The 27,245-nt window shown below is 46.4% G+C and overlaps 1 protein-coding gene across 1 annotated transcript; it reads left to right on the forward strand.

The window, feature by feature from the left end:
• Positions 1 to 276: 276 nt before the first annotated feature.
• LOC138818555 (cytochrome P450 2E1-like) lies at positions 277 to 22,415 on the forward strand. Its single transcript, XM_070009448.1, has 9 exons — positions 277 to 487; positions 1,197 to 1,356; positions 14,091 to 14,240; positions 14,582 to 14,742; positions 15,513 to 15,689; positions 16,468 to 16,609; positions 19,697 to 19,884; positions 20,376 to 20,517; positions 21,685 to 22,415. Exons 1-9 carry the CDS (start codon positions 311 to 313, stop codon positions 21,867 to 21,869), a joined length of 1,482 nt encoding a protein of 493 aa, XP_069865549.1. The 5' UTR covers positions 277 to 310; the 3' UTR covers positions 21,870 to 22,415.
• The last annotated feature ends 4,830 nt before the right edge of the window (positions 22,416 to 27,245 follow it).

A 27,245-nucleotide genomic window follows, 5' to 3' on the forward strand; every position in this document is an offset into this window, starting at 1 on the left:
CCACCCCCAGGACTGGCCTATGGGCTGGTGAATGGTTGATGTGTTTACTGTCAATGTGACAAGGATCACATATTGGCAAACCCAGCCTCATCCTTGCCAAACCACAGATGCAACTTCCAATAGGCAACTACTCTAGGGATCACACTTTGAAGTGTTGCCCAGCGGCAGTTAATAACCAGCCAATCCCTGGGGCCAAGGGAAAGAGCAAGTGTCATTGGTTGGTGGGTCACCCTCCTCTCAATAATGCATTATAAAAGCTTTGCTTTCCCTGCAGGTCATCCCTACAAGTCAGCCCAGGACCCCAGATGCCATGGCTGCCCTTTGCATCACCGTGGCTCTGCTGGTGTGGATGGCCACCCTCCTGGTCATATCCTTCTGGAGGCAGATACTCAGCAGCTGGAACCTGCCCCCGGGGCCCTTCCCACTGCCTATTGTTGGGAACTTTTTCAGTGTGGATTTGAAGGATGTTCCTAAGTCCTTAAACAAGGTAATATAAACATTGTTATTTTAGGGACAAGGTGTTGGGAATTATCTTATGTGAGGGTTTTAAATTGTTATCCAGTACTAGCCTAGTTCAGAATTAACTGAATTAATAGTAATATCCAAGAGTGATAACCAATGGTACACCTCAGGCATGCAGCATGCAGAATGGCTTTGCCACACAAGGACCATGTAGTGGGATGACTGTGAGGCTGATGTGGCTGGCATTGCCCCGGGGCAGCTGTGATGTAATGTCAGGTGCATCTTGGCTGGTGTCACACCATTAGATGCCAAAGCAAAGACAACAGGTAAGTGCTGGCCGGTGACGTTTCACTAGAACATCAGGCCCTGTGTCCTGGGCATGTTGTGTGAGTTGACTGAAGCCAAATGCCATCAAGCAGATCTGGCGCTTGACATTTGCTTTAGGGTGTTGGTAAGCACTGCAGAGAGGATACAGGCTATGGGGCCACAGACTGTAGGTCAGCGGGCAGCATCATGGGGTCTGTTGCCACAGGGAAGAGACATGAGGGGCCAATGTCCACAGATTTGGTGTCCAGGTAAAGAGAGGGTTTCCCTGCAAGTAATGCAGCCTGTTGTGGGGAGTGTCCCCACATCAGGCTAGACAAAGACAGCCTTTCCCCAGATCCCTCCACAGCCAAAGTCTTAATAATGCCTGGCAGTGTTGTTCCTGACCCACTCTGTGCTGATCCCCACAGCTGGCAGAGCGCTTCGGGCCTGTCTTCACTCTGCACCTGGGTTTTAACCGTATTGTGGTCCTGCATGGCTACAAGGCCGTGAAGGAGGGGCTGTTGAAATACAAGAATGAGTTCTCTGGCAGAGCGGACATCCCTGCCTTCAAGGAGCATGAGAACAAAGGTGAGTCCACCTCCTAGTCAGCAAGTATGGTCAGGCCCACCAGGGACAGGGACGTGCCCCTCCCAAGTCCTACCCAAACAATCGTAGTGACAGCAATGACAGTATGAAATCAGAAAGACAAAACAAGGGTTAGGGGCCAGCTTAATTGGTGGAGCAGTAGCCAAAGAGCAAAAGCGTTAGCTACTAACTTCTGTCCTAGTCTCAGATATTTATAAAAAAGAAGGAAAGAAAAAAGAAAGCCAAAAGACCCTGACCATTTGGGGATGGGTTGTCCTTGTATGAAAGCTGCTGTGAAGTTTTTGTTGAATAGGTGCTGTGAATTGCTTATCCCAGAATGCCCAGCGCCCAGCAAGTACCTTATAGACAGCGGTACCCACATACACTTGTTGGAGAAGGGCCATGGATAAATGAAGAGGAGGGAGGAGGTAGAGAGGAAGGGACAGGGGCCTCTGGAGTACAGGAAGCACAAGGCGCCAGAGACTCTGCTTGGCAGGACCAGTGTGGGGCTGTGGCAGCCCTGGACTGCTGAAACTCGTTGCAAGGGACGCAAGTCTCTATTAACACTTTCAAGGACAAAAGAACATGGTTTTAGATCTGTTCATTCCAAATGTCTCTGCGGCGGACCAGGTTCTTTTGGGACGACGGAGGATACCTAGGGGAGGAACCTGGAATAGGATGGGGATATGGCAAACAGACAACTCACACACATTAGGAGTGGATGCTGAGTGCTGAGTGCGATTTAATGCAGAGGGTAACAAACTTTTATAGCAAAAAGTCTCCATAAGAAAGGGCAAAAGGTTACACAATCTTGCTACAGGGCTTCATTCTTGGATGGTCACCAGCTGGTCACCTGAAAGGCACTTGTTTCCGGCTTATCTCTAAGAAATATAATGGGTTTCGACGTTTGTCACCATCTAACCATTACCTTATTTCTATAGAGGCCTTAATTGTCCCATAAGATCTTTCCTGTTCCTTCTTTAATAGTAAGGTCACGGAGACCTAGATCTAGCAAGTCTCTTAGTAAATGAAAGAGAGTAACAGGAAGTTCTTTCTCCTAAGTAGTTATTTCAGCAATTGCCATACATTCTGAAAGACCCCAGACCCCCTGGGGTGCTTTCTTCAACAGGAGGGCACCCCAAGAACCAAGACTCTAAACCAGCAGCTGCAATAAGCAAGAGGAGTTTATTTGGCATTTGCGCAAATGGGCTCTCTGTCCAGGGCAGACAGGGAGCCCTGAGCAGTGGTTACAGCACTTTTAAAGACAAAAGACCACAGGATTAGCATATAACACCAGGTGTCCCTGGGACTGGCCTGTTTAAAAGGTCACTATGTACTTTAGCAATTATTTTTTTACTACCCGGGGAAGTTTATAACACTCTTTGCAATAAGACAATTAGTGCAGATGGAGGTATTCACTCTGGGAGATAAGGGTTAGGAGATTTACAGTGTTACAGGTTTGTGATTGATTAACAATTTGGCCTAGTCTGCAGAGCCCACCAGATGGCCCTTATCTTGAGCCCCCTAAACCGGGAATTTCTGCACAGGAATGCCGAGGAACATACTCTTTGTTCCTTATCTTGGGTCCCATTTGGCCATTTGGGGAATTTATTTGTTAGCTCTTTATTTACGACTACAGAGCTTGTCCCAGGGCCGACACCTATAGACTCCGAAGCTTTTTATATATCTCCAGGGAGGGGAAGGGTCAGTGCTAGCAAGTTTACAGGAGCAAAACCAGCAGTTAGCATTTGTAAAAATGTAACTCTAATTTTTAATCTTTCATTCCCCCGTTTTTTCTTTGGGCTAATTTTAATCTTAAAATTTAGGGCTATTATCTCATTTGCAAGTGTGTCACTTGCCTGTAACACTTGGTATTGTTGAGTTAGTATGATGGCTTGTATGACGGACAGCCTTTTACGAATGGACTGCAATAGCTTGTTAATGATGCAAGGACCAAAGGTGAGAAGCAACAATAAAATAATGACAGGTCCTGCTACTGCCGACAGCAGCGTAGTGAGCCAGGGGGATTTAGACCACCAACTCTCAAACCAGCTACCTTGCCCAATCTTGTCCCACTTTCAAACGCTTTTGGAGTTCGGCCATGGAGTCGTGCGCTACCCTAGTATGATCAGCATAAAAACAGCATTTTTCTTTTAAGGCTGCACACACCCCACCATCCCTGAGAAAGACTGAGTCTAAACCTCTACGGTTTTGAAGCACTCCCTCTGATAGGGAGGTGAGGGAGTCTGTTAATGCTGGTTTATGGCAGCTTTTAGCTGTCTTAGGCCTTGTTGGCCTTCCGCATATTCGGCCGCCCCTACTCCTACTCCCGTAATACCTGCGGCGGTCCCAAATCCCAAGAGGACAGCTAATGTTACACTGATGGGTCCTCTTTTGTATCTGCAGGGGGCCAGGCCTTCCGCCAATTCTTTGAAGGATCGGGAGTCATGGTACATAACCCGGGGGTTGAGGTGCAAGACATACTCATACCATTTGCTACATACTTAAACTTTCTGAGGTTTGTCTTAAGGACAATCCTTACTCTTCAAATCCTTTCTTATCCAAAGGGGACACCAATTTTTCCCCAATTCCTTTTCCAAGGCTTTCTTTACTACCCCCCCCCCTTTTCAGTTTGTTACTTCCATTGATAACACACTCAGGTTATTACCATACCAGAGCCAAACTAGGCTGTGACCATAGAGAGGATTTCCAGTCACTATGCACTGAAGTGCCTAAGACAAGCAAGCCAGTGATATCCTTGTCCCCAATACCCACTGTGGGAAGAGAGGGTTATTGGATATCACCCAAAAGAATGTCCCACAAGATCTTAGATTTAGCAGCAGTCAACCAGGAAGCAGACTCAGGTGATGGAATCAGGCAGGAGTTCCTCCAGGTGGCTGTCAGGCCGTCCTTGAACTTTACCCATTAGGGTATGCAGCAGCAGCAGCAGCAGCAGCAGCAGCAGGGTCTCTCAGTGGCTCCAAGGGACTGTTACACCTCATGCTGGGCTGTAAATTCCTACACAGACTGGTTAAGGATACATTGCATAGGCTTGGCAGGCTTTGATGCTTTGATGCTGCTGGTTTTTAAGATCTTTAAACAATAGCCCAGGACAATTTACCAAAATCACAACTTTTTTACTAACCAGATATTTTTGTAAAATAGACACAGAAGGCTCAGAAGGCTTAGTACAGATGCAGTCTCCACACCTTGCACACCAACAACTGTTAACACTATTTTTTATGCCTTTTAAAAAAATTATTTGATCTATTTTGCCTCATTTTTCCAAAACTGACTCTGGACCCTTGATCTTAAAAAAAAAAAGGGGGTAGAAGGGCGAAGGTCAATCTTCTGTAACTTCTTCAAGCTGACTTTAGGGGCGTTGATCCTACCTAGCCAGGAACCTATAACCTTAGCCTATTTTACAAAGAGGCCATCAGGGTTAGATGTCATTAAGAACAATATTTAACTTTTGACAACTGCACAGACCTTTTCTCCGGCTACAGCAGTTTAGCTTGTTTAGTACTCTGGTTTGCAAAAGCATCTTCCTAGATGGCTTAGGAATGTGATCTCTAATGATCCCAACAATGCCTGAGACAGATATCAATAGAAACACACTCTCAGGTTTACAAACTTTTTCCTGAGCAGATGAATTTCATGTAGCTGGTGTCAGCTCAATATTACTGCCAATTAGAGCTTTTGGTACATAAAGGGGTTGAGATTTAAACTATCCCCCACATTTTATAACATTAGCTTTTTACTATCACAGAGGACTGGCAAGTTCCTGTCCCTTACAAGGTAGATAGTCATGGACATTAGGCATGCTTACAAACTATCTTCCTATGACCTCCCGGCTCTGACCTGTTTTGAAGGGCCACGCACAAATGACTCTAGGATCTGACATTTCTGCCATCCAAGCAGTGGCTTACTGTCTCTGGATGCTCCTCCATTGCTTTTGTCCCAGGAGTGTCTTTTCCACATTGGGATAAATGCCTCATTGGCATTTCCCTTTAGCTGGTTGCTGGACTCGAACTTGGGGCCTGAGCACTGTCCCTCAGCGCTACAGCTCAAGGCTAGCTCTCTGCCACTTTGAGTCCCAGACTTGGGGCTTGAATGCTGTCCCCTAACTCTTCAGTCCAGGGCTAGTACTCTGCCACTGTGAGTCTCGAGCCTGCGGCTTGAGTACTGTCCCCTGACTCTTTAGTCCAGGGCTAGTACTCTGCTGCTGGCTGAATAGAGGTGACAGTCTCACAGGAACCTTTTTGTGCCCGGGCTGGCTTTGAAGCAGTTTGCAGATCAATGAGTCTTATAAGAGGCCACTTTACTCCAATTAAAAGCAACAAGGTGGTCAACATAGAAGTAGCTTTTAAGCATGCTCTTACCTGAAACTTATTAAGAGTCAAAGTTACATCTGACAACTTGTAAGAATCCTCTGTGCTTTGCTCTGGGCTCTCTGGAAACATAAAAAAGCCCTATAAGAGCAAACTAGAATAGCAATTATTTTGGTAATCCTAATTTTTCCTTTGTGCACATTGAGGCCAATGTCAAGAACAATTTTATATTTAAACCTTGTATCCAAAAATCCATTCCTATTTTTTAAAACCTCTTATTAATTACCTTTAATATTTTATACTTTAGTTTTTATTTGCATTTTGAAAAGATCCCTTGAAATCTTGAGGCCAAGTGTCACTCATTGCCTCTTGGTTGCTTGTTTTAAAACAGACACACATTAAGATTTTTAAACTCAAATGACAATTTTTCCTTAATGCGAAAATAACAATCATCATAACTGAACCAAAAAGCTAGACTTAGCATCTTTATGACTTTTAAAAACATCTTAATTGTAAAACATTAAAAACAAGTCACATTATACAAATAACTTTTTAGACCTCTTTTTAAGGCCTCCTAATTTTAATGTTAATACATCCAGGGGGAAGTTTTAGCAATACTAATCAGATTATCACATCACTCATTTTAACCATCATGTTTTCAGTGTCTATCTGCAGGGAAAAGAGAGAACAAAGATGGGCCACTCAGCCCCTTCTATGGAATGGGCACACACCCAATCCGATTCTAGGGTTAGTTGAACTGCATTTGTGCCAGCTTGCCCTCTTTCACCATGCATGGACTCCTCCCAGGACCTGTCCCACCATGCATGACCAGCTGAACTGCACTTCTGCTTGTTCACCCCTCACCCCTAAAGACAGGTCTTCTGTTGGCTTCTAAGTTTTTTCCTGTCTCTTCTCTTGGTTCTCGAATGAAATAGTTTTAGACAGACAGAACAGATATCATCTGTGACAGTGTTAAACTAATCTTTACATTTAAATTTTTAATATTTATCCCCAAATTTTAGCCAAGGGAATTAGATCCCAAACTGCCAATGCATTGTTAAGGCAGATAACTTGATTACGGTATACAGTCTTATGCATTATAAAACATTAGTTTTTAAAATACCAGATTTTCTAATTTGCAAGTTAAAGAATCTTTACAAAGTCATTTAAAACAATGTGAAGATTCTTTAAAATCTTTGGTAATGTCCAAACCTCATAACCTTTTGAATTTTTAAATTAAAATTCACCTAATTGTTACAGCATGCTGACAATTTTTATCTTTGAACATGTTCACACACACACACAAAACAGTCACACAGATCTTAAAGAGCGCAAAAATCAAAATCAGTTGTACGTACACCTTTTTAAAGTTTTTAAACAAAAATTTAAGACAGTATTTCTTTTAACTAGGTACCTTTGTTGGGCTTTATTTTCCCAGAGCTTGCTTATCTAGCAAGGCAATTCACTAATTAGTCTTTTGAATCCCTTCTGTTGGAGGAGGGTTGAGGGAGGGGGCCACCTAAAACTAAACTGGCCTGATTTTTACCCAATTTTGACAAGAGCACTTTATAAATTGTTAAGCTATCTGGAGTAGCTGAAAGTCCAGACTGTTAGGTTTTTAAAAAGAGGTAGTTGAGTAAGAACAGCACCAGCACGCACGTGGTATTCAGGTAAGGGGTAGGTTTATTCAGTAGACCTGCTGGGACCAGGCAAGGTTGGCACTCCACGTGGCTGGGAAAGGCCTGGGAATGAGAGAGAGCTGGGAAGAGAGGAAAGAGAGAGAAAAGAGCCAGAAAAGAGCAGAGAGTGGGGTAAGAACAGTAGCACTCACGTGGTATTCAGGTAAGGGGTAGACCTGCTGGGACCAGGCAAGGTTGGCACTCCACGTGGCTGGGAAAGAGAGAGAGCAAGAAAAGAACAGAGAGAGAGAGAGAGAGCACTAGAATAGAACAGAGAGAGCAAGAAGAGAGCAGCAAGAGCAAGAGCAAGAGAGCGTCTGGGCCTGGGTTAGGCCTTATGTAGGGTATGGGCGGGGAAAGGTGTGGCCACATCAAATTCAGATGTGACCTCAGCAGATGCAGATGTGACCTCTTCCAGGTATCCCAGTTGCCTAGGTAATGCAGGTACTGCGTGGAGACTTTGCTGCGAGGAGGGTGGAGTCTGCTGGCCATCCAGGAGCGGACCTTACATTCCAGCCTTTTAATAATCATGAAATAGGGTGAGGATTCTCTCTGGCTACTTCCTGCTGACAAGGGGCGTCGACAATAGGGGTAAAAGGCTGGAATTTGGTCTCTTCCCAGAGAAGGCAGTGAGCAGCAACTGTCCCTTGGTGGCGTTGAGTCCTTAGGTGAAATCTGGAGAAGTCTCATGAGCATTGAGGGGCTGGAAAAAAATACTAGAGAGCAAATAAATGGCAAGAGGAAGGACTTGGGCTGAAAATGTTGTTAGAAATGACCCTAGTTACTTCTGACATCTGGCGACTAGGTAGAGAAGTCAGGTGACAAAGGCAAGAATATAAATTCCTGTTCAGTTAATGGGTAGACAGGTATAGACATTGGCTGGGTAGGCTTCTTACTTCTACTGACCTCCTGGCTCAGGTTAATTTTGAAAGGGCAGGCACAAAGTAGCTGATGTGACATCATCTCCCCTTACTCCTTTCCATGTTCCCTTGTTCCCCAGACTGGGTGAGTCTAGGTGCTCGTTGCTGGGATGGCTTGTCCCAGTTGGTATTCAAGATTTGAACTCAAGGCCTGGGCACTGTCCCTGAGCGCTTCCGCTCAAGGCTAGCACTGAACCACTTTGAATTATAGTACCACTAGTATTCAAGGAGGTTTGAACTCAAGGCCTGGGCACTGTCCCTGAGCACTTCTGCTCAAGGCTAGCACTGAACCACACTGAGTTATAGTACCACTTGCAGAGTTTAGCTGGGAGACGGAGTCTAGGGATTTTTTAGCCCGAGCTGGCTTTGAACTGAAATCTTTGCCACAAAAGCCCTTTATTATTTCCAATTAAGGCAACATGGAGATCAAGTAGAATAAGTAGAGCTTACCTGGTTCTTATCAAGACTTGCCAACAAATATTCTGAAATTGAAAGACCCCCGACTTCGGGTGTCCCCCAAATCAGGACCTCCCTGCCCCAAGCACCAGTCAGACAACACCAGATGCAAAAGCAAGAGGGTTTTATTTGGGCATGCCCAGGTTCCCAGGTGCACGTGACCTTGAGATCCGCAAGGTTCGGGTCAGTGGCTGGGAGCCCCGAGCAGTCCTGGGGATGGTCCTTTTATGGGACCCCTCAGTCCATTACAGTAGAGCCCGCGCTTTTTCAGCCAGTAAATTTAAAGTGTTACAACCTGGTCTGCACGCAGGCAGCCAATCCTTTTAAAACAAATCATATGTTTTGGCCAATCACTGAGGGGGTCCCTCGGTGTACGTGCCGAGTTGTGTGTCTCCGGCCCTTGGTATGAGGAAGTGACCTTTGTCCGAGTCAGCACCTGTCGTTCGCTCACACCAGGGGGCTGACTGCGGGGTGGGATTAGTTAGTAGGGTGTGGGCTTATTGATTAACTGGTGAGGTTAGTTATCAAAGGGGGAGTGTGGGGGTAATATAATTTTCTTAGCAAAGCATGTTACAGAAGCCAGAAATAGCTTGGTTAGATACAAAACTCTGTTCCCCTACAAAGAGGCTCAGGGCCTGGTTGGTTGGGGAGGGGGTCTTTCAAAATGACAAAACTCATTAGATGTGATGAGAATTTTAGCACAGATATGCCCAGTATTTTAGAACCACGTAGTCAGTAGTAGAATACACAACACAAGACAAAAAAGGCAAAACTTAAAACCTAAAATTTCGACAATGTTTAGACATCTTTGCTAACAAAGCATATCAGCTGGTTGGGCCTCCATTACCAGGGCCTGTGAAAAGAGCAACTTGTTAGTAAGGCACCTTAGAATAGATGGAGTAGTAAACTTAGTGGAAGGTTAAGGGTCAGATGGGGCCAAACCCTTAACCCACCACGTGGCCAAGATGGCGAATTCAAGATGGCGAATTTCTGAAAGAATGCAAAGAAAGCCTGAATAGATTAAGCCTACATTGGCTAGCTTTTGAGAGGGAACCTGGGGGGGGGGGGTCCCTGGGACCCAGCCTGCGTCACACTCTTCAAGGCACAAGCCAAAAAGTTATTAAAAAAAAAAAAAGGGTAGAAAGTTGCCCATGAATGGCAGAGAGCAAAGAGAGCCCGAAAGTAAACAGACTTCTGATCATTTACCATTGCAGTAGCAAAAACTGTGTACTTCTGAGAATGGCATAAAAATGAGGCTCTCTGGCTTTCCAGGGAGCGCAGGAGACATTTCAAAGGGGCTTCACGGCTCGGGCGTGATTCGCAGCACCCGATTAATGAGGAGAGTCAGTCTGGTGAGTGAAGGAGAGCTGACCAGGCAGAAGCGGCGTCCCGACTTCCCCCAGAGCCCTCTAGAGAGAGCAACAGAGAACCGTAGAGAGTAGCTTCACTCACCAGAGTAGAGAAGTGGTGTGGACGTGGATGTGAAGGCAGCAATGGTATCGATGTGCTGATTCTGCCGCAGACAGACTGCTTCGCAAAAGGCCGTCAGAACTGCGGGTATTCCTCAGAGCAAAAAGGGAAGAACAAAAAAAAAAAAAAAAAAGAGGAAAAAAAACAGAGAAATCCCAGCTATCCTGATTTTAAGCCTTTATCCGAGTCATGACACCATTTATGTTAGGTTTTTAAAAAGAGGTAGTTGAGTAAGAACAGCACCAGCACGCACGTGGTATTCAGGTAAGGGGTAGGTTTATTCAGTAGACCTGCTGGGACCAGGCAAGGTTGGCACTCCACGTGGCTGGGAAAGGCCTGGGAATGAGAGAGAGCTGGGAAGAGAGGAAAGAGAGAGAGAAAAGAGCCAGAAAAGAGCAGAGAGAGGGGTAAGAACAGTAGCACTCACGTGGTATTCAGGTAAGGGGTAGACCTGCTGGGACCAGGCAAGGTTGGCACTCCACATGGCTGGGAAAGAGAGAGAGCAAGAAAAGAACAGAGAGAGAGCTAGAATAGAACAGAGAGAGCAAGAAGAGAGCAGCAAGAGCAAGAGCAAGAGCAAGAGAGCGTCTGGGCCTGGGTTAGGCCTTATGTAGGGTATGGGCGGGGAAAGGTGTGGCCACATCAAATTCAGATGTGACCTCAGCGGATGCAGATGTGACCTCTTCCAGGTATCCCAGTTGCCTAGGTAATGCAGGTACTGGGTGGAGACTTTGCTGCGAGGAGGGTGGAGTCTGCTGGCCATCCAGGAGCTGACCTTACACAGACCAGGCTCACAACTTTCTACACCCTCGCCTCTCCTCCAGCAGCCTCCACTGGGAGAAGGTGCAGCCTGAGGCTTGTCCATGCCCTGCCTCTTGGCTGCTGAAACACAAGGGGGGGACTTAGCAGGTCTGTGACCAAGCCCAGTGGGAGGCTGGAACTTTTATTCCCCCAGAGATGTTTAAATAAATAACAAAAACACACAAAAACCAAGGATCCACATTTAAAACTGGTACCAATTCTAAAACAGAACTAGACAAGAACTGAAGGCTGAGTTGGGGACTAATGGGTCCCAGTTTATCCCTACCGGAACTCTGTGCTGCTCCCACTCAGCAAGCTGAATCCAGAGTCTGCTGAGTGAGTCTGCCACACTCACCCAGAACTTTCCTACCCCATAGAACAAACACACACACTAAACAAGACAAACAAGTGGCCACGAAGACAAAATCAGGTCTCAGTGAATGGGGCGACATCTCAGCACCATTCACTTATCAGGGGACTCAACCCCCCCCCACTCACCTCCGGAGGATTTTTCTCTTAGATTCCTGCAGACGTTGACCCAGGGGCCTTCCAAGGTGGTGGAGAATTCCCAGTCATCTTGGGGCAAGGGAAAAGAAAAATCCCCAGCGGCCGTCCCCTCAGACTAACAGGTTCTCCCCCACGCTCAGACCCCCCGAGCCAAGGCCCGAGGCTGAGATCTAACTGGAGCCACTCGCAGGTGGTCAGTGGCAATTTCATAATTGACAAACAAGCAAGTTACAAAAGCAGAACCAGCAGTTTTTGTTTTCAAACGAACTAGGACAAGGTCTAGGGTGTCCTAGGAGTGGATGTACTTGTTGTCCCATCTCTATAGAGAATACAAAACACACATTAAAAACGAGTAACACTAAACAGAAACAGAACCAGACGCCGTGCGGCAACCGAGTGAATACAGGTGAGGAAGGAAATTACAGATGGGAGTGGCCGGCCATGCCTAACCTCCCCAGAACAGAGAGACACTCGGATCTCCTTCTTCCTCCAGACGACCCTGGAGCAGTGCTCCAGGGCGGGACCAGGGTACTGGGCACGTCTGCTTTTCCCTCTGGCCCTAATACAGATTCACATGACCCTGGAGCAGGGCTCCAGGGCGGGACTAGGGTACTGGGCACATCTGCTTTTCCCTCTAGTCCAAATACAGATTTGGATCCCAGAACATAAAACGAAAACGACAAGCACGGAGAACACAGAAAATTAGAGCTCTGCCTTACCTCCAACTGGTCTTGAAATTTTGGGTCTGGGGGCACCTTATCCCGGATGAGCCCCCACTGAAAGACCCCAGACCCCCTGGGGTGCTTTCTTCAACAGGAGGGCACCCCAAGAACCAAGACTCTAAACCAGCAGCTGCAATAAGCAAGAGGAGTTTATTTGGCATTTGCGCAAATGGGCTCTCTGTCCAGGGCAGACAGGGAGCCCTGAGCAGCAGTTACAGGCACTTTTAAAGACAAAAGACCACAGGATTAGCATATAACACCAGGTGTCCCTGGGATTGGCCCGTTTAAAAGGTCACTATGTACTTTAGCAATTATTTTTTTACTACCCGGGGAAGTTTATAACACTCTTTACAATAAGACAATTAGTGCAGATGGAGGTATTCACTCTGGGAGATAAGGGTTAGGAGATTTACAGTGTTACAGGTTTGTGATTGATTAACAATTTGGCCTAGTCTGCAGAGCCCACCAGATGGCCCTTATCTTGAGCCCCCTAAACCGGGAATTTCTGCACAGGAATGCCGAGGAACATACTCTTTGTTCCTTATCTTGGGTCCCATTTGGCCATTTGGGGAATTTATTTGTTAGCTCTTTATTTACGACTACAGAGCTTGTCCCGGGCCGACACCTAGACTCCAAAGCTTTTTATATATCTCCAGGGAGGGGAAGGGTCAGTGCTAGCAAGTTTACAGAAGCAAAACCAGCAGTTAGCATTTGTAAAAATGTAACTCTAATTTTTAATCTTTCACATTCCTTCTGTTCTAGCGGCACCTATAGCTTTTGCAAATCTCTTACAGACAATTCCTTCTGCTGGAGTGACTTCGTGAAACCCCCAATACTTTTATATTTGCTTATGACTTGTCTACTAGCCTCCATAAGAGGGGTTTCAGGGTAGCACTTAACTCTGGTGAGTTAGTCATATTTTTAAGACACTCATCAGATATTGGAGTCGTCAACACTCTTAAGAAAGAGCTTTAAAATAAGGGAACGTTGACAATGAGTAAGTACAATGAACAGCAGAAACAGTAAAATATTAATAGGCACTCTTAGGAGGAGAAGAAAGACAGAAACACATCTTTCCCAGGGGTTTGCCAGCCTTTTTCCAGGAGTAGGCCTCTTAGAAGCCCTATTCTCCGAGGTAGACTTTGGTGAAGTCCCAAAACTTGGAGATAGGTTTCTGTAAAGCCCCATTCTCTGAGGTAGACTTCGGTGAAGTCCCAAAACTCAGAGATAGGTCTCTGAAGCCCCTATCTTGGTCTGATAGATGGTTTCCCATGCTAAGCAGACTACACTGGAGTCGGCGTGGCATGTCTCCATGCTCCTGAGAGTCCAGCAGGCCACATTCTGGAGGAGGGAAAGACAGGGTAGGACTGTGTCCTAGAAGGCTGCTGAGGGGGAAGTGCTCAGTCTTCCCAGCTTGAGGTGCCCACAGCAGAGTCCGGAGGCCTTCAGAGCTTCGTGAATGAGATTGCTGGGAAGCCGCAGTGCCGCGAGTTGAGATGTTTCGAACTTGATGGTTAAAATCCATGGGAACAGAAGGCCACACAAGAATTTTGTTGATAGGCAGAAAGTGGCTAGCTCTCTTGATTTGGCTGTGGGGGTTCATTTTTGTTTAGCATGGAGAAGACTAGCGGTAAGTGTAAAACCAAAGAAAATAAACTGCCGCTAAGATGCAGACATCCAGGAAGGGTTGAACGTGCCAGAGAAACAAGGCCTGCCCCTTCCCTTCTTGGGGACTTGTTGCACAGTTTCACATCACAACTGGTACTGAGCCTCTGATGAGATCAGCCCAGTCCTCTTGTTTCTTTGAGACTTGTGCAACTGGAGTAAATTCTGCTGGCCCCTATTTTTCAGGAGTAATTTTCAACAATTCTCACACCTGGAGGGATGTCCGCCGGTTTTCCCTGAGCATCCTCCGAGACTATGGGATGGGGAAACAGGGCAATGAGGAGCGCATCCAGAGGGAGGCTCGCTTCCTGGTGGAGGAGCTCAGGAAGACCCAGGGTGAGTATTCCCAGGCAGACAGAGGGAGGAGGGTCCTGGACAGGCCCCGAGAAGGCTCTGAACACCTGGAAGTGGTAGGCAGCTACTCTCCTCCAGGAGAGAGTGATGATGCTTCTCAGCACTGCTCTCTTGATTCATTTCCAGTTCTGCTCTGTGATGGAGCAGGATGCACACCAAGTGTGCCTGCTGCGCTCTAGAGAGCACTGAACAGTGAGGACAGTGGAGAAGGCCCTGTTCTCACAGGGACTGGTGCGGACTCAGTGGAGGCTGAGGGGTTGGCCAGCCAGCCGTGGCTAGTGTCCTTCCCCAACATGGGCTCCAACATCTCACCTGTTTTCCAGGCCAGCCCTTTGACCCTACTTTTCTCATTGGTTGTGCACCCTGCAATGTCATCGCCGACATCCTCTTCAACAGGCGTTTCGATTATAATGACAGGACATGTCAAAAGCTCCTGCGTTTGTTCAATGAGGACTTCCACTTGTTAAGCACTGCTTGGGTCCAGGTAGTTATTTGGTTTCTTTTCATTAATCTTTGGTTGTACAGTTACCATAGAAATAGAGGGACAAGTGCTGGGAAGGTGGCCCAGTGGTAGAGTGCGTGTCTCCCATGCATGAGGCCCTGGGTTCAATTCCTCAGCACTACATAAACAAAAAGCCAGAAGTGGGGGCTGGGGGACAATGGGAAGGGATAGGAAGGGGAAACAAAGGAGGAGGCTACAATGCTTCATAAGAATTGTACCTATTATCTTGACCATGTAATTGTAACCCCTCTGTACAGTATTTTCACAATAAAAAAATGCCAGAATTGGTGCTGACGATCAAGGAGTAGAGCGCTAACCTTGAGCTAAAGAGTGCAGGGAGAGCACCCAGGCCCAGAGTTCAAGCCCTATGACTGACAAAAAAAAAAATGAAAAAAAGAAACAGTGACAATTTAGGTCAAATGGACAGAAAGGTTTAGAAAACCCTAGAACAGGAGCAGGTCAGAAAGTATTTGACTAGATTGTTCCAGGAGCCCTTTAAGAGATGTCTATGCGTCCATGAGCATCTTTGTCCTAACCCAACCATGCTTTTCATCCACAAGTCAGCACATTTTCATCACAGAGATATTATGCCTGGGAGAATAATTACTCTCACCATAAAGACATTGTTGCACAAAATACCCTAAATTGTATGGTTATCTCAGGCATGAATTGATGTTTGGGGTTTATGATCCCAGCACATAAAATGATGTGGCATCCAGAACAATAATACAGTAACATATTCTTCCTTTTAGCTTTATAACAATTCATCGGGCTACCTACGCTTCCTGCCTGGAAGCCACAGAAAACTGCTTAAGAATGTGTCTGAAATAAAACAGTACACACTTGAAAAAGCCAAGGAACATCTCCAGTCCGTGGATCTCAACTGCCCGCGTGATGTGACTGACTGCCTGCTGGTGGAAATGGAGAAGGTATCTGGCATAGAATAGAAGGTGGATGTGGTATATTTTTCAGACTGATGCCATATCCCACTTGCTGGCATCTAGAGTGTTCACCCTGGTTGCTCTTGATGCTCTTTTATTGTTTAAGACACATTGGGCTCAGCATGACCACTGAGCTCTTCTTTCCACTCTTGGGAGGATTGGAGAAGGGTGGATGGGCAGGTGGATCTCTCCTTCAATTTCCCAGGCCGGATAGGGCTGTAGTGCTTTCAGAATCCTTCAGAACAGCTGGTGGCACTTATTCCTCAGCAGTGCTAGACTTCTCGAGGTTCTGGCCCTCCCCAGTTTCATGGTTTTGTAACCCCTTGGACTAGTCTGGCCCATTTGGTGAGGTCTCTAGTACCCTTTTATAACTTGTCAATGCATGCTAATTCCCCATGGATGGCTTCTGAGGCTGAGACTTCTTCTCCTCAGCTGAGCCCTCCCTGCCCAAGTCTGGAAGAAGACTCAGCAGCTCATGCAGCTGGAGGCCCAAAAGCTGAGGCTAGAGTTCCTCAGTTCCCCAGGAGAGCCCTAGCTCTGTTGATGGAGATAGCTCTGTGGCCTTGTTGAGGAGCTTTGTCCTCATGTTAGCTTGTGTTCTAAGAGCCTCTGTTTGCCTATCTGTGAGGCAGAGATGATCAAATCCTGGTTGAACCAGGAGATCCTGTCATACCACTGGTTCTACTCTGCTGAAGGGCAAAAGACATCACTTTCAGCACCTGGGGACAACATCTCACCCAGTACCTGTCTGTCTCCTACTCCACAGGAAAAACATAGCAAAGAGCCTGTGTACACACTGGAAAATGTATCCGTGACCTTGGCAGACCTGTTCTTCGCAGGGACAGAAACTACCAGTACCACTCTGAGATATGGGCTCCTGATTCTAATGAAATACCCCGAGATTGAAGGTATGCACATAACAAACAGAAGCCTGTGTGTCATGGTTGAGTCTCTGCATGACTAGTCTTAAGCCTTTAGGCCTCAGCTGTCAGCCTACAGCTGCTTGTTCCCTTTCTCAGGATCATGGAATGACTTCCTTTAAGGGGAGATGTCCCTGTGGTTCCTCTGAACACTGTTATCCCAAGCCCCACCAGAGCCTCTGGTTACAAAAAAGAGAAGCTCCTCACTGAAGTAGGGAGAGGACATCAGCCTGCATTCTGCCTTATAAACAACGTCTTTATGACAGTGACAACAGTGTGCAGCTGCCTCCGGTGGAGCCTGGGCTTAGGCAGAGCTGGGTTCAGGGACAAGGCTGGAGTTGTCTTGGGACAACTGAAGATGGAACCTAGAGAGAAGCAACCCAAAGCTTCCTCAGAGCCACATCATTCCACAGACTTCCCAGCCGCACATAGGCAGGTAGGCTCCATGTCTGGAGCAGGCCTGGTGCAGGCAAGGAGGCCTGGGCTTGGTGTGCAGAGGGTCATGCCCTGCCCCCGCCCCCAGCCAGGTAGAGGCAAGGTGAGGACAATTCAATGGAAACAGCTTGTTGGTGCTAACCTCCAAGTAACGAGAAGTGGGGTGAGGGCACCCGTAGATCTGGAGCCCTGTCACCGTTTTTCCTTGGTACACTCTGTCCAGAGCACTGCTCCAAGCACACTTGCTGCTGACTGGACCTGGACTAAGTTCTGGGCAAAGGGCAGTCCTTCAGTGCGCTGTGTTCTTCCAGCTCACCAGGTCTTGAGAGCCAGTGTGGAATGAAGCCATGGCCCCAGGCAGTGGGTGCATGAGAGGTCCAGGGTCAGGCCTGATCCCTGGTCTTTCAGCCAGAAACGTTTTTGTTTTTTTTTGTCACACAGAAATGTGAAGGATGAAGGAGCCAGAAGTCCAGAGAGAGAGATTGTATGTATGGGCAGCATGTATAAGAAAAACTTTTTTGCAGTAGGGGATTGAACCCAGGTCTTTGTGCATATTAAGCATGTGCTCTATCCCTGAGTCATGCATCAGGCCCATAGAAAACCTTTTGACCAAGCCCTGTGCCGGTGGCTCATGCCTGTAATCCTAGCTATTCAGGAGGCTGAGATCTGAGGACCGTGGTTCAAAGGCAGCCCAGCAGGAAAGACCGTGAGACTCCTATGTCCAATAAGCCACCAGAAAACTGGAAGTGGCGCTGCAGCTCAAGTGCTAGAGCGCTTGCCTTGAACTGAAGAGCTGAGGGACAGCACCCAAGCCCAGAGTTCAACCCCACAACCGACCGAAATAAAAATAAAAGCTTTTGACCACTGTGCTATGAGAATTAAGTGTGGATCACTGTACCATGATAACCATGATCTAAGAAAGATTTAAAATGATTAATTTTGAAGCCAGGTACTAGTGGTTCATGCCTGTAATCCTAGCCATTCCGGAGGACAAGATCTGAAGATCGTGGTTCAAAGCTATCCTGCGTAGGAAACTCCATGAGACCCTTATCTCCAATTAACCACCAGAAAAAGGGAAGTGATGATGTGGCTGTCATGGTAGAGTGCTTGTCTGGAGCTGAAAAGCTCAGGGACAGTGCCCAGATGCAGAGTGTGAGCCTACCACCGACAGAAAAGTTATTAATTATGAGGAATTCCTAATAGAGACATAAAGTAAATATGACAACTCCCCAACGCTCATTGCCAAATTTAACATGTACATGTTCAGAGACAGCCAAAGCCCTACCAACTCCTGCCTGCCTGCCCAGAGATGGCGCTGTTTCAGGTTTGCTACCTATTGTCCCTCAGAGCCTTTACTATTAACTCAATGCCCATTCACACCTTTGCTGTATACAGCTTAACACTCTACCTGGTTTCCATGCTATAAATGACATATTGAAGTTTGCTTTTTCATCTAATGTTTCCTAAAGTTTATTGGGTGATTTCAAACAGAGAAGGATTGAGAAATTTTCTAATGGCTGTATTACCTCTGGCAGAGAGGGACTTTCAGATTCCAAGTAGTCTGTGGCCAGGTATTATGGGACACATCTGTAATTCAAGCTACTTTGTAGGTGTGGGCCAGCCTTGCAAAAGGGAGTGGTGAGACTCAGTCTCAAAACAAAATAAAAATCTAGGCACTGGTGGTTCATGCCTGTAATACTAGCTACCCGGGAGACTAAGATCTTAGAATGGTTAATCAAATACATATATGGCAAGAATGTCGATGAGACGATCTCCAATTAGTCAGCCAAAAGCTGAAAGGGGAGCAATACCTCAAGTGGTAGAACACTAGCCTTGAGCATCAAACCTCAGGGACAGTGTCCAGGCCCTGAGTTCAAGCTCGAGGTCCAACACACACACTTTTGTACGCACACACATACACATACACACACACACACACACACACACACACACACACACACACACATATGCGCATAAGTGAAAAGTTGCAGCATAATTTGAGTGACAAATGTTTGTGTAGCATGCTCAAGGCTTAACCCCCAAATGATGGAAAAGTTCTATAATGTTTCCCCTTTATATTTTTTGAAGCATAGAGTAAAGCAGCCAGGAGTGATAATCACACAAGTATTTCCTTCCAAGGAGTAACTTCCAAGATCTTTTTGTTGTTTTTTTTCCCTAACAATACCTGGATAAACAATAATTAGGTAAGATAATGGATAACAAACTATTTGTTGACTGAATAATCTCACATCCAGAAATGTGAGACCTTAGGTCTTCTTTGCATTTGAATTACCTGGGGTTCCAAATTAAAGATATGCCATAAATGTTATGATCTTAAACTTGTGGTACATGGATAGAAGGATAGGTATATAACAGACTGGTGGGCAGAAGAGTAGGTGGATGTGTGGAGGCGTGGTAGAATGATGTATGGGTAGATGAGTAGAAACATGGGTAGGTAGATGGAAAACTGATTAGATACACCGGAGGATGTGGATGGGAAATCAATTATTTATTCACCTGTTCCCACATTTGTATTAACATCGTTGTACCAAGGGGTTTCTTTTAGACATGTCCATATGGGCTTGCAATTTCTTTGATCAGGATCAGCTCTTTAAATGGATCTCATTCATATCTTGGCAGAGAAACTTCATGAAGAAATCGACAGGGTTATTGGGCCAAGTCGCGCCCCTGCCGTCAAAGACAGGCTGGAGATGCCCTACATGGATGCTGTGGTGCATGAGATTCAGAGATTCATCAACCTTGTGCCCTCCAGCCTTCCCCATGAGGTGACGCGGGACATCATGTTCCGAGGATACCGGATTCCCAAGGTCAGAGACAAGATGAAATGCCTCCTGTGAGCCTTGTCCTGATGACTGGCTCACCCTTTGCCTGCTGGGGTCCAGACAGGAATTCCAGGGCTTCTGTTGTGAGGGTGACTGGATGGTGGTCCAGGTCAGCACTCCCACGCTGTGGAGTGCCACTGCCAGGGACGTTCTCGCGTGACTTGGTGACTAGAGAAACGTGCATACTAGGAGAGTACATTCCTAAAGGAGGCCTGGAAATCCTAGCACATTCTAACCCCAGGAGCCAAAATCACCAGCCAAGACCGGGTTTTTATCCTGTGAAGAGTTTCAGGTTGTTATCTCATTTAGGATTGACTCCTGGTTGTTTTCTGTCTAGTCCTTAACTAAACAACTTTCCTAACTAGATATTTAATATCCTGCACAATAAAAATCAGATAATCTTTTATTCATTGGGACTTCCAGGTGAAAGACCATATTTTCTAAAGCTGACTGACTGATGCGTCTACTTTTTCTAGGGCACAGTTGTAATTCCAGCCCTGGATTCACTTTTGTATGACAGCCAAGAATTTCCAGAACCAGATAAATTTAAGCCAGAGCACTTTTTGAATGAAAATGGGAAGTTCAAGTACAGCGATTACTTTAAGCCATTTTCTGCAGGTAAGCAGGGTCCCAGAGTAGTGCTTTCCTGGGTCACATCCTCCACTCCTCATTTCCACTCCTTGTCTGTCTTGCCATCACCCCAACATGGACCACACCCAGTCCTGCCATGCCCCGGTTTGTATGTAGAACATGATCTGAGCATGTTCCTCCCTGTTCAGAGAAGTTAGATTACATGTTTTATTAATTCAGTGTTTTGGATGGAATGTGTTTTTACATTCATTGTTAAACTGTGTTTACTTTACTGGACATAGTAAGAATATATCAAAACCATATTTCTTGCCGGGCGCTGGTGGCTCATGCCTGAAATCCTAGCTACTCAGGAGGAGGCTGAGATCTGAGGATCACAGTTCAGAGCCAGCCCGGGTAGAAAAGTCCATGAGACTCTTACCTCCAATTACCCATGAGAGAATTGGAAGTAGTGCTGTGGCTCAAGTGGTAGAGCCTTCACCTTGAGCTGAAGAGCTCAGGGATAATACCCAAGCCCAGTAAGCCCAGAGTTCAAGCCCCAGGACCAATAAAAAAAAAACAAACCCAAAACCTATTTCCTAATTCCTCATCATTTTAAACAAGGCTTACTAAACCAAAACAAAACAAAAGCCCTGCAGCCTTTGATTCCGTAGTCTCTCTCTCCTTAGGAAGTAGCAAGGCCTTCTCTGATATGACTGGGTGCCTTGTTCCCTTGCCAGTGCCTCACCACGGTTCTGGTGAAGGAAGCTGCTAGGACCAACTTGAATCTATCCTGTTTGAACGGGCTTCTAACCTCAATCACTGCCTTTCCTGGCGGAATCAGGGGGAGCGTTAGATGTTTCCTTCTCCACAGGTTGGAAACAATTTCCCTAACCTAATGCTGTTTTTTAAAATTTGATTTAACAACTCTTTATTGTAACTTTTTGTTTTTATTTATCAATACTTTATTCTGACACTAGTTATTGCAGCTGAGTTCTGCATGATTGTTGTAGTATACAATCAGATCCTTGAATAAGTTACTAATATTCTTGTGTTTTGTCAATATGTTTTGTGCTTCTCATCGTCTGGGAGGGTGTCTTCTGCTTTAGGCTGTAGTTGCCTATAGCCCCTCCTGCTCTCCCTTTGAGGCCCTACTATTAATAGTGTTAATAACCTCTGGAGGCTCCCTTCTTGTCTCATCAGTATTGTTACTTCTAGGAAAACGAGTGTGTGTCGGAGAAGGCCTGGCCCGCATGGAATTGTTTCTGCTCCTGTCTGCTATCCTGCAGCATTTTAATCTGAAGTCTCTGGTGGACCCCACGGCCATTGACCTTACCCCGATTGCAGTTGGTTTAGGCAGCGTCCCTCCACACTACAAACTGTGTGTCATTCCTCGGTCATGACTGTGAACAAATGTACCTCAGAGACCAGTGTCTGGGCGACAGCCTACAGAGCCCCTCAGTGTCAGGAAGATGGGCAGTGCAAGTGGATGAATTAGATCAAAGGAAAAGCTTTCCAAAGTCGGTCTCCATCTAGTGATGCCAAGTCCAAGGTAGATGTTGTGAAGCTAAACTGTGCATCTGCTCCAGGCTGTGTTGAAATCTGGTAGTTAAATCTGGTAGCTATGAATCTGTCACTGTCACTGTAAGCTCAGTTTTTCTGAAAAAGTCAGTCTTCTATCTCATTCACTAGTTAGTTCCTAGAAACAATTAACAAAAGAAAATGGGGTTCTATAGGTTGGCAAAGGGAGAAGTAATATGGTTTTGGTAGGATTTGGTAGTCCTGTCAAAAGTAAGTCACCTTGCTTTAGAATGAGGAAGCAATTCCTTGGGCTTCAGTGTTAACGACATTCACTCCGACATTCTAAGGTGAAATATGCATAACAATTCAGTACAATCACTCCCTATTATATCTTAAATATTAAAGTGTGACTTTGTATTTGGGAAAAAGAGTTCTAGTATGTATTCTCTCTCATGAAAAAAGGTAAAAAGGAAGAATGAAGAATAATGGATGAAATGCTAATGTGAAACATGAGAGGGGTTGGTTCCTGACCCTGTAGGCCGGCACACATAGCCAGCTTTGCTGTGGATAACACTGCCTCAGCATCCCCCTTTCCCGAGGGATATGAGCGACCCCTCTCCAGTGCACACACTTCCCACCACATTGAGCTGGCAGTGCAGCATCTCCCAGCCTGTCTCTGTCTCTGGTCCTCCTCCCTCTCCCTCAGAAAACTGCCTTATGAATGGGCCACCCAGATAGTTCAGGGTGATCTCCTCATCTTAAGGTCCTGAACTCAGTTATGTACTCAAAGGATCATATTAATAGGAGTAGGATATGGGCATCTTTGGGGATACTGTTCTGCAGACCACACCTTCCAGCTCATCCTCCTGGGACACTACTGAGGCTCAGAGATGACAGACAGGCTGAAGGGACAGTCACTCCACAGAAAGCCCTTGCATTTGTCACCATCATATGTCCACAGCACAAGACTGCTTTCTGAAGAGTGTATATCAAAATGTATTTTAATTTGTTTTGGGTCAGGAAAGTATCAGCTTAATAGATTCTAAGTAATGAGGGGAAATGCTGGGGTGGGTGTGGGAGCCTTTGGGGCCCCTGTCTAACCGAACGAAGTGTCTTTAAGCACTAGTCCTCTGAGGCTGACATCCTGGTCAGCTGCTTCCTCAGTGGTTTCCTGAGCCTGGGTTGTGACAGGCCTGCTGTCTCCACAAGGGAGGAGCACTAACCCCAGAGTTGATGTCACTTTGGAAATAAGTCTTCCTTAAGAAACTATCTACTGCTACCAACTGCATTTTCCAAAGTAAGGACAATAAAGCGTCAATAGAAAGGGTATGGGTAACGGAAGGAGAAATGGCGGTTGAATTGGAATGGGATGCTCGATTCAGCTCTCAGCAGAGACATTCAAGTCCTGTTTCCAGGCCACGCTCTGTCTCAGGCTTGACTTGTAGGAGCACATGCAAGTGACCAAGACTGTGGCTCCCGCATTTCATTGCTGTTAAGGGTCTTCCTGGATACTCATGAAATCACACAGGGCAGTCTGATTATTCTCTCCTCTCCCTACTTTTGGCTGGTGGATGATGCTATAAACCTGTAGATACCCCGTGTGACATGTATTTACTGGTCACTCCAGTGGGCCAGGCCTTGCTTCCTTCTGGTTCTGTACTGTAGCAGCAGTGTCTAGTAGGGAAGACCACAGTGTCAGGCCTGCTGAGTAGACTCAGTGCCCTCTTTGGAGGAGGAAGAACATGACCGAGAGCTCTGAGGGCTGGACAAGACAAGAGTGCCATTGTGCTTTGCTGCACCACAGTTATCCAGGCATAGAAGATGTCCAAGACAGGCTGCTCCCTCATATGCTCTGTTCCCCAGTAGTTACAGCCACAGATGCCCAGAAGATCCACTCCTTGGAAGCTATCTAGCTATCATTAAGCATACTCCAAGCCAGCTGGGCGCCTGTGGCTCATGCCATAGCTAGCTACTCAGGATGCTGAGATCTGAGGATTGTGGATCAAAGCCAGCCTGGGCAGGAAAGTCTGTGAGACTCTTATCTCCAATAAACCACTAGAAACCTGGAAATGGCACTGTGGCTCAAGTGGTAGAGCACTCGCCTTGAGCTGAAGAGCTCAGGGACATTGCTTATGCCCAGAGTTCAAGCTCTCAGACTGACAAAAAAAAAAAAGAATACTGTAAGCCAGGGTCCAGTGGCTCAATCCTGTACTCCTAGCTACTCAGGAGGCAGAGATCTGAGGATCACTGTTCCAAGTCAGCACTCGCAGAAATCTCTATGACACTCTTCTCCAATTAACCACCAGAAATCCAGAAATGGCACTGTGGTTCAAGTCAGGAGGCAGAGATCTGAGGATCACTGTTCCAAGTCAGCACTCGCAGAAATCTCTATGACACTCTTCTCCAATTAACCACCAGAAATCCAGAAATGGCACTGTGGTTCAAGTGGTAGAGTGCTTGCCTTGAGCTGAAGAGCTGAGGGACAGTGCCCAGGCCCAGAGTTCTAGTCCCTCAAGTGACCAAAAAAAAAAAAATACTGCAACAACTTCAGGACTTTGGACAGTATTTAATGGCTTCCATTCTCGGGACCAGCCCACTCTCTCACCATATTTTCTCTTCTTTATTAGCATTATTGAAGTGTGATTTATATATCATAAAATATAATCCATTTTATACCTTTAATGAGAGAAACTTCCCAGGTATACCTTCATGAAGATGCCCCCACAGTGGCCTTTTCCAGTGGAACATTTCCAGGACCTCAGAGTTTGCTTCATACCTGTTACAGGTGGGATGTAAACCCCATCCTCAAGCCTTGGTCACAGCTTGATCTGTGTTCTGGAAGGCTGTGGAGCAAATGGGCAGGAAAGATGGCGCTGGGAGGGGGTTGAGTGGGCAGAGCCTAATTTACTATAGAGCACATGGCCAGCCAAGATGGCTCTGGGAGTGAGTAGAGTGGGCAGACCCCAATTGATCTTCTGATCAGTACCTAACCAGCCCGTGAAGGCTCAGGTGAATGATAGGGTGTGACCTTGACAGTGATTGGTTCCTCTTCCTCCTTTACCATACCACCCACCCTTTTTGTCTTTAAAAGGGGCTGCTCTCTGTTAATAAACAAGTTTTTCTACCTGCTGGATTTGGCTCCCCGCTGTGTCTGATTGTCCCCTGGGCTGAGGGAGGCTAGGGAACGGGCGAGCGCCACACTTACCTTTCCTCGGACCCCGTCTGTCTTTTGTGGGACAGACGAAGACCCAACAGAAGGCCCATGGTCCTGGATGCTACTCAAACAAAGCTAGTGATTTTCCATATGGAATGGCTTTTGCTTGTAAGAGAGATGGAAGGAATTACAGTTCAAGGGCCATCTGGATAAAAAGTTTGTCAGACTCTATTCCCACCAAGGGCGGTGCTCTGTGGCACATGGCTATTATCCCAACAATATGGGGAAACACGAGTAGGAAGTCTGTGGTCCAGAACAGCCTGGACATGCAGCAAGACCCTATTTCAAAAATAAGAAATTACAAAGGACGGTAGAATGGCTCAAGCCGTAGTGCCTGCTTAGTAAGCAGTATGAGTCCTTGAGTCCAGACCTCAGTACTGCCCGGGCTGGTTGAAGACAAGTTGTTGGGGTGAGGAAAAGACAGCCTTTGGAAAGCTAGCAAACCAAAGGAGATGAGGCCATTTCTGGCAAAGACCTTCCTGCCGTGGAGTTTCTGGTTTAGGGCTCTCTGGGGTGTGTGGGCACATCATACAGGCAGTCACCAGGGCAGTTTCAGATGTCAGGTGGTTGCTCCTCAGATGCATGGTCTGCTGCTCTCTGTCTGCCACCGCATCTTCTGCATCTGTAAAGCTCAAGAGAAGTTACTGATTATAGGGTCTTACGACTCTTGTCATTTTAGTTCTTGTTCCTAGGAATAGTTAATTCTGTAACCATTAGTAACTGAAAAAGCATCTTTCCCCCAGAGAACATGGGACAATAGCAAACAGCTAATTTCCCCCTAGAGAACAGGAACAGTAGCAAAGAACTGGGTTTCCCCAGTGTTGGGTCTTCGTCCGTCCCACAAAAGACGGACGGGGTCCGAGGAAAGGTAAGTGCGGCGCTCGCCCGTTTCCTAGCCTCCCTCAGCCCAGGAGACAATCAGACAAAGCGGGGAGCCAAATCCAGTAGGTAGAAAAACTCGTTTATTAACAGAGAGCAGCCCCTTTTAAAGACAAAAAGGGTGGGTGGTATGGTAAGGGAGGAAGTGGAACCAATCACTGTCAAGGACACACCCTATCATTCACCTGAGCCTTCACGGGCTGGTTAGGTACTGATCAGGAGAGCAATTGGGGTCTGCCCACTCTACCCTCTCCCAGAGCCATCTTGGCTGGCCATGTGCTCCACAGATTCCCCCCCTTTTTTTTTGTTTTAATGACAGACCCACCTAGCACAGTAATAAACATCAGTCCCACCACAGTTAGAAATGTCCAAAGCAGTTCAATTAATTCCTGGGCACCTGGTGTCTTTTAAGTAAGCCAGTTCCTTGTACGTGCCTTTAAGCTAGCACAGGAGTCAAGATGACCTTTGAGCTTTACTGTCAGCTCCCAATTGCTCCCAACATCATCTCCCCCTGTCTTTGCTTAAAGAAGTGAACCCGCCTGTCTTAGGTTGGGTGGATCGCCTTGTCTGCCTTACCCGTCATCGGGAACTTCTTCAGAGCGAAGCTGAAGGCCCTGTCTTAGGTTGGTCAGACTGACACCCCTCTTACCCGTCTCTGGCTGCGATTCCTCTCTGGGGGGGGGGAAATTCATTCATCTGGAGCTTGATAACTGGCTGGCTAAGCTCATAAGAGTTTTGCAGTGCACATATAACGCAAGGAAGGCATAGAAAAACCATCAGCAAAAGCATTCCCAGGCCAGGAAATGTCACCACTAGTCCTTTAACCTTAGTGAAGGATGGGATAGCAGTCTTTGCCACTTCAGAGTCCAGAGGTGGGGGACTGTTCTCATCCAGCTCTTTGCCTGTGGGGTTGGACAAAATCTAAGCTGAAAGCATAACAAAAGGTGGTTGTTTAACAATTAAGTATGAATTCAATGCTGCTATACAAGCAATTAGTACAAGAACAATTAAAGCAGGTAACATTAAAATAATTAACTCCTAAAAAATATTAAACAGTCCATAGGGTGGTGATCAAAATGAAGGTCAGGCCACCAGGTCGAAGGGACAGCTTCTCTTGTGGTGCTCCTGATGATTTCTGCATTGCCAGCGTTGATCACTGCCCAGG

Source organism: Dipodomys merriami, unplaced genomic scaffold (assembly GCF_024711535.1).
Source record: "Dipodomys merriami isolate MVZ:Mamm:240054 unplaced genomic scaffold, mDipMer1.0.p SCAF_78, whole genome shotgun sequence".
NCBI lineage: Eukaryota > Metazoa > Chordata > Mammalia > Rodentia > Heteromyidae > Dipodomys > Dipodomys merriami.

What these genes read in the sequence shown, in the direction of transcription:
- LOC138818555 (XM_070009448.1), top strand. Translation starts at nt 311, where the DNA reads ATGGCTGCCCTTTGCATCACCGTGGCTCTGCTGGTGTGGATGGCCACC. An exon ending in TGCTGGTGGAAATGGAGAAG is followed by an intron (nt 15,690 to 16,467) that starts GTATCTGGCATA and finishes CCTACTCCACAG; the next exon opens with GAAAAACATAGCAAAGAGCC. An exon ending in GAAATACCCCGAGATTGAAG is followed by an intron (nt 16,610 to 19,696) that starts GTATGCACATAA and finishes ATATCTTGGCAG; the next exon opens with AGAAACTTCATGAAGAAATC.